This window comes from Triticum aestivum, chromosome 7B, assembly GCF_018294505.1.
Source record: "Triticum aestivum cultivar Chinese Spring chromosome 7B, IWGSC CS RefSeq v2.1, whole genome shotgun sequence".
NCBI classification, from domain to species: Eukaryota; Viridiplantae; Streptophyta; class Magnoliopsida; order Poales; family Poaceae; genus Triticum; species Triticum aestivum.
This window is the reverse complement of record NC_057813.1, coordinates 63,461,048-63,468,946: the sequence shown is the minus strand read 5'-3', so window position 1 is coordinate 63,468,946 and position 7,899 is coordinate 63,461,048. Positions and strand designations below refer to the sequence as shown.

The 7,899-nt window shown below is 48.0% G+C and overlaps 1 protein-coding gene across 1 annotated transcript; it reads left to right on the top strand.

Annotated features, from left to right (window-relative positions):
- Nucleotides 1-3,364: 3,364 nt before the first annotated feature.
- LOC123157654 (aspartic proteinase nepenthesin-1-like) lies at nucleotides 3,365-4,381 on the top strand. The gene has a single exon (XM_044575907.1). It carries the CDS (start codon nucleotides 3,365-3,367, stop codon nucleotides 4,379-4,381), a length of 1,017 nt encoding a protein of 338 aa, XP_044431842.1.
- Nucleotides 4,382-7,899: the final 3,518 nt, after the last annotated feature.

Here is a 7,899-nt window from a genome sequence, read left to right as displayed (position 1 = left end):
ATGTTTTTCTTCTGTTTGCTTTTTTCTTCTGTTTTTTTCTTCTGTTTTTTTCTTCCTTTTTCTTCTGTTTTTTTCTTCTGTTTTTTTCTTCCTTTTTCCTTTTTCCTTTTTTCTTCTGTTTTTTTCTTCTGTTTTTTTCTTCATTTTCAAATCTTAAAAATACAATTATATATCAAAAAAATCAGAAAAATAAAACTAATTCATTTTAAAACCCCTTGAAGGTTTGACAAAAGGTTTGATACAATAAATTATTACACATCATTTCTTCCCTTGTGTCCCTGCTTGCTTACGATTGTGCCGTATCCATGGAGCATCCTCATCATTTAACTTAATGCTTGGGTCGGTGTTCACTTTGAAGGGCGGAATTTCAGCAAACATATTATAATCTTCTGACATGTCTGTTTTCAAATCTCTTCGACTAGGTGAACCAGGAGGTGCGTCATAATATTGAAGAAGGATGGCGGGAACACCAACTCAAAACTGACAAGACATTGGATCACATCGTTCTGTAACCGTGGTAGAACTTCTGGATTGATTACCTTCTGAGAGATTGCATTGAGGAATGCACATAGCTTCACAATGGCTACTCGAACATTTTCCGGCAGGAGCCCCCTCAAAGCAATCGGAAGCAATTGCGTCATAATCACGTGGCAGTCGTGAGACTTCAAGTTTTGGAACTTTTTCTCCGCCATGTTTATTATTCCCTTTATATTGGACGAGAATCCAGACGGGACCTTCATACTGCTCAGGCATTCAAAAAAGATGACCTTCTCTTCTTTGGTCAGAGCGTAGCTGGCACGACCTTGAAACCATTCCGGATGCCGGTCATCAGGGTCTTTCAAACGTTGCTGGTCCTGCCGTGCTTCCTTTGTATCATTTGTCTTCCCATACACGCCCAAGAAGCTTAGGAGGTTCACGCAAATATTCTTCGTAACATGCATCACGTCGATTGCAGAGCGGACATCTAGGACTTTCCAATATTCTAGCTCCCAGAATATAGATTTCTTCTTCCACATGGCTGCGTGCCCGTCAGCTCCCTTCGGAACTGATTGTCCGCCAGGACCCTTTCCAAAGATGACTTTCAAATCCTTGACCATATCAAATACCTCAGCACCAGTGCGTTCCGCAGGCTTCGGCCGGTGATCTGCCTTGCCGTTGTAATGCTTGCCTTTCTTTCTTACTGGATGAATTTTCGGAAGAAATCGACGATGCCCAAGGTACACGTTCTTCTTACAATTTGGCAAATGTACACTTTCAGTCTCATGTAAGCAGTGCGTGCATGCATTGTATCCCTTATTTGACAGTCCCGAAAGGTTACTAAGAGCAGGCCAATCGTTGATGGTTACGAAAAGCAACGCTCGTAGGTCAAATTCCTCTTGTTTGTGCTCATCCCACACACGGACACCACCCCACAGCTGTAAAAGTTCATCAACTAATGGCCTTAGGTACACATCGATGTCGTTGCCGGGTTGCTTCGGACCTTCGATGAGCACTGGCATCATAATGAACTTCCGCTTCATGCACAACCAAGGAGGAAGGTTGTAGATGCATAGAGTCACGGGCCAGGTGCTATGGCTGGAGCTCTGCTCGCCAAAAGGATTCATGCCATCCGTACTTAGAGCAAATCTTATGTTCCTTGCGTCAGCTGCAAAATCTTTGAACCATCTGTCGATCTTTCTCCATTGCGTTCCATCTGCGGTGTGTCTCAACTCCCCGTCCGACTTACGGTCCTCTTTGTGCCATCGCAACAACTTGGCATGCTCTTTGTTCCTGAACAGACGTTTCAACCGTGGTATTATAGGAGCATACCACATCACCTTGGCGGGAACCCTCTTCCTGGGTTTCTGGCCCTCAACATCGTCACCAGGGTCATCGCCTCTGATCTTATAACGCAATGCAGTGCATACCGGGCATTCATTCAAATTCTCGTATTCACCGCGGTAGAGGATGCAGTCGTTGATGCATGCATGTATCTTCAGAACCTCTAAACCTAGAGGGCAGACAACCTTCTTTGCTTCGTACGTACTGGCGGGCAACTCGTTATCCTTTGGAAACATATTCTTCAACATTTTCAGCAAGTTTTCAAATGCCGAGTCAGCTACACCTGCCTCTGCCTTCCATTTCAGCAAATCCAGTGTGCAGCCCAGCTTTTTCAGACCATCATCGCATCCGGGGTACAGCGCCTTTCTGTGATCCTCTAACATGCGATCCAAATTCTCCCTCTCCTTTTCAGTTTCGCAGCGTCTCCGTGCATCAGCAATGGTCCGACCAAGATCATCAACGGGATCATCACGTGCCTCTTCTTCACCTTCCCCTTCACCTTCAGCATCCTCCATGAAAGTATCACCGAAATGAGCAAGATAGCTTTCATCGATGAAATCATCCCCTTCTTCATCTTCTTCCATTATAACCCCTCTTTCTCCATGCTTGGTCCAACAATTATAGCTTGGCATGAAACCGTGCCGAAGCAGATGCATGTGAACATCTCTTGAGGAAGAGTAACCCTTCTGATTCTTACAGATAACACATGGACAGATAACAAAACCCCCCTGCTTGTTCGCATTAGCCACTACGAGGAAATCTTTCAAACCCGTAGTGAACTCGCCGGAGAGTCAGTTACCGTACATCCATTGCCGATTCATCTGCATTATTATAATATAAAATATATAATTAACCATCATGCATTTGTTAAACTAACTAGCTACAAATAATATAAATTAAACAATGAACTGCACACATGCATATTTTATCAATGACACACATGCATGAAAGGTTCAAGTTGCTAACCGCGATCGAGGAGGAAAAAATAAATGAGGAACCTCAAGTGTGGCTCCAACACTTCATATCATGTTTGTTTCACCCTCTTAGGGCATTTCATCAAACACCTTGTGTGCATAAGAGGAACCAAAAGCAAACCTACACCCCCTTGTGAAGCTTGTGAAGAGAAGTGGCACCAAATGGCTAAGTGAGCGTGCTGAACTGGTATATATAGGGGAGGAGCTTTAGTCGCGGTTGGCCTGGCCAACCGCGACTAAAGGCCTTTGCGCACCTTTAGTCGCGGTTGGCCTGGCAAACCGCGACTAAAGCCCGCGAGCTTTAGTCGCGGTTGGCCAGGCCAACCGCGACTAAAGGCCTTTGGGCACCTTTAGTCGCGGTTGGCCTGGCCAACCGCGACTAAAGCCCGCGAGCGCCCTGGGCACAGGCATTTGGTCGCGGTTCATCTGCCGAACCGCGACTGAAGACTTCATTAGTCGCGGTTCCTACAGTTTCGCGACTAATGAGGCTGGACGGAAGCCTCCATTTCTACTAGTGAAACTCCTCCTCCTACGCCCTGGTCGGCTGCGACACCCAGATTTGCGACTACATGCTCCCCGTCCTGGGCGAGCACCAGTGCCGCGTGCAAGACGACAATCTCTGCGGGTACGTAAAGCCCTACTACACTGGCGCCACGTCCGGCTTCCGCGCCACCGAGACGTTCAGCTTCGGGGCCACGCCCGTCAAAGGCGTGGTGTTCGGCTGCAGCGGCGACATCACGGTGCCCAACCTCGACGGGGCCTCCGGATTCGCCGGCTTCAGCAGGGGACCCCTCTCCCTCGTCTCGCAGCTCAAAATCTCCAGCTTCACCTACTTTATCTCGCCTCCCGGCGGAAAAAATGCGAGTGCGCGTGCGCGTGGGCACCTCAGATGGAGCTGGGGCGCCGGCGCCGATTACACCGCGCTGCAGACGGCAACGACGACTACAGGGGGCGGCGGCGGCAGCAGCAGCACGCTGCTGCTGCCGGCCACAGAACACCAGAACCCTTACCTGTACTACGTCAACCTCACGGGCGTGCAGGTAGAAGACCAGCTCCTCACGGCCATCCCGGCGGGGACCTTCGACGTCCGGCATGATGGCTCCGGCGGGGTTTACCTGAGCACCACTCTGCCGTTTACCTACCTCGACAAGGCCGCGTACAACGTCCTAAGGCCGGAGCTCGTGAGCAGGATCCAGTCGCAGGGCGTGTTTCCGGTGAACGTCGCAGCCGGAGGCAACCTTGATCGCGTGTGCTTCCTCACGCAGGACCTTGCCAAAGCCAAGGTCCCGACGCTCGCGCTTCTGTTTAACGGCGCCGACGCGGCGATGGAGCTCAAGGTGGAGAACTATTTCTTCGCCGACGACAGCGGGCAGACGTGCCTCACCATACTGCCCTCGGCGGCTACGGGCTCGGTGCTGGGTAGCCTTCTGCAGGCAGGCAGGAAGATGACCTACGACATCTATGGCAACGGTGGAGGGCGGCTAACGTTCGAGACGGCACCAGCAGGTGCTCCGGTGCCGGAGTGGGCGTCGCTCATGATAATGGCCACTCTCCTGTGGATGTTCGGCTCGCAAGCTCTTTTCTAACTTGATCGCCACCCAGTCCTCTTTGACATTCATGCGTGCAACTTACAACCCCTACATTATTGATATATATAGTGCTTCATTTCTTACCTTTTTTACACACATTTATTTCATTTCCATCTCGACAATACATATATGCCTAAATATTTGAGAACCATTAGATTATTTTTTTAATTTCAGTCGACTGACTTGGTTAATTATGTCTCAGTCGATGCTATATTTGTGAGATTTTATATTGAGATCCGTGCAATTTTTTTTCGGTTTTTTTCTTCTTATCTTTCCTATCTGTTAGCATGTCACTTGATTGAGACTTGGTTACGTCTCAGCCCTCAGCCCACTGAGACCGAGGCACGTCCATTATTTTATATGATACAACTCACTTGAGTTTTTTTACGATTTTTTGGGAGAGAGGTGCTGGAACCATGTCTTGCACAGTTCCATACTACAACCTTCCTTGGCTAAGGCATGGGCGACACAATTTGCCGATAGTCTCAACCAACTAACCCTACATACCCCTCGAGACCGAAAAAGCCCTTTAACTCTCTGAACTATATATGTGTATAACTTAGAGCCTCTACGTTATCACCACCTAGTCCTCTTTGATATACATACAACTTACAACCCCTTCGTTATTGCTATTAGTAGAACACCCGTACATTACTACGAGCTGCAACCTTTATACTACTTAATAAGTAGTGTTCCTTTTCTTGTCAAGAAAAACTCTTCGTCAACCGGTTCTCCTTTTTCCACCATACTCATCCACCAATTTTTTTTCATCCAGCCATTTTTTTTTCATCATGCCATATTTGATCACACCTTTCAAATTCACCGCTCAATCACATTAATTTATTTACCTTTTGTAGTACTACATCAACTCCACCTTACTTAACTTACCTCTTTGCAATAATGTGGAATTTCGTTACTCAATTTTACACCATATTTCACCGCATCTTCCCATACACCACTCAATCCCATTAAGTTACTTACCATGCATGATTGAGCAACCAAATTATTTGGCTTCCATGGCAACACACAGGCACGTACCTATGTATATAAATGAATCAAACAAATAATTAAGGTCTTGTCCAAGGTCAAAGCTCATTTTTTACACATACGTTTAGGCGTGCTTGCACATCAAATGGGCACCCAGTGGGCTCCCCAAAACTCAGCCGTCTGGATAGTCCGAGCTTTCTCAGATCCAGCCCATATGTGGGGGAGAAATGTGATTGTTTGGACTAACTACCCTGTTATTCCCAACACGCGTCCCAACAAAAAAACCGACACCACGACGCACTCTTTCCTTTTTTTGTCGGACCCTCCACTTCTTGCTCGGCTTCCCGCCGTAGTGGGACATTTCTCTGTGGATCCCTCACCTTTAAACCAGATGATGCATACCTCACCTTTGCCATGACACCCTCTCTCCTTCACACCATACTTCCCATAGACCGCCCAGGATGAGTCCCACACCCGCCGTCCCACTCTCCGACCTGATCCCTCCCCCGACGTTCATGTCAATTTGCCACCGCCATCAACGGGGAGGAGGTGTGTGTGCCCCCCCCCCTAGCGAAGAAGCCAGATCTGATGTCTTCAGAGCCATTGCTTCCTTCACACCATACTTCCCCGTAGACCGCCAAGGATGAGTTCCCTACCCATCGTCCCACTCACTGGCCTGATCCCTCCCCTGATGTTCATGTCAATTTGCCACCGCCATCAGGGGGAGGAGCTGTGTGCCCCCACCCCTAGCGAAGAAGCCACATCTGATATCTTCTGAGCCATTGCCATGTAGTAACATACATTTGAATGTCGTGCATTACCATGGAACAAAAATATGATGCCTTTTTCGGGCATCCAACTGATACGCCACCATGTGCCCAAAATTGGCGTTTTCACCCTTTTGCCAAACTTTAACGGGATCTGGCCCTGGTTGCAAAAAATTCAGGATTTGACTCTTCCCTACCGCGACCCACCCGACGGTAGGGTATCACATCCTACCGCCAAACCCCCATGTGATAACAATTTGTGACGCCCCAACATAATCATGCACTAATCATACACACAAATGTGCATGATCAATCCCAGGGACTCACAGAAAGATATCACAACACAACCCTAGACACAAAAAAAATACAAGCTTTATATTACAAGCCAAGGGCCTCCAGGGCTCGAATACATAATCTCGAGTTACACAAGAGTCAGCGAAAGCATTAGTATCTGAGTACAGACATAAATAAGTAAGTTTTCCTTAATAAAGCTAGCAAAACAACGACAACTAGAACGAAAATGCACAGGCCTCCTGCCTGGGAGCCTCCTAAACTACTCTTGGTCGTCGGTGGTCTCCACGTAGTTGTAGGCTCCATAGGGTAGTACTAGTCATTGATGGGGTCAGCTGGCTCTGGGGCTCCATCATCTGATCGCAGCAATCGGGTATGGGGAAAAAGGTAGCAAAGCAACCGTGAGTACTCATCCAAAGTACTCGCAAGACTTACATCCGATCTATGCTAAGTATGCATCAGTATCAAAGGGAAGGGACTGTATCTATGGACTAACTTCATATATGCCAGGATAGAGGGGTAGGCCTAGCCTATCGAAGACTAGCATCTTGCAGCATCTTTCAGCAACAGAAGAGAGTAGAAATAACATAACATATAGTAACAAATATATATATTAGTAATGCCCAGAGATCCTTCCTTGACTCCCTACGAGAAAGTGATCCTGGAGCCATCATATCAGTTTAGTATCACAAGTATCCAGTTCTAGTTGTAGTAGGTGGGGATACAACTTCAAGCGTCTGTTACCGTGGACACGGTTATTCGAATAGATAACTACCCTGCAAGGGTGCACCGACTTACCCAACACGCTAGATTAACTCTGGCCAGATACACTTTTCCTGGTCATGCCCGCCTCGGCTGATCGACACATCGTAGTCCTACCTAGGCTTCGTAGATAGGTCCTCGCCGGTCTACATCCTAAGTGCTCAAGGGTCTTGGGCCCATCGCCCTTTGCACTATGGGTCGTCGTGAGCAGGATGGATACCAGCGCCACCTCTCTACTGGATGGCACAATCCGACCATGCCATAATGCTGAAATGGACATCTGACAGAGCTTTCGGAAGAAACATACGACGCCGAGTGCCTAAAACTTATCCCGCGTGGTGGTTAGTGCGAAAAGGCCAAAGGCCTACGCAGATCATATATCCAAACCATTAGTGTACTGTGAGTTCGCGGGGATGATCAGTGCTCATGTCGCCCCATCTTGTGGACTTACGACAAAGGCCAGGACCATCCCTCTCCTGGGACGGTCTGCCTGCCCGGCCGTGTCGTGTAATTATCTTGCGGGTACCCTCACGGTCAATCCGACTTCACATCTCTTGTGGGTACCCCTCGGGGTCGACCCATATTCAACAAGGGACTGAAGTAAAAACATGGTAACTGTGTGTGCATAACGTGAAGGGGGGATCCGACAAATCGCCCTCGTTGGATTTCCACTCGATGTAACCGTCAAGGTGAACTTGGAGGAATTAC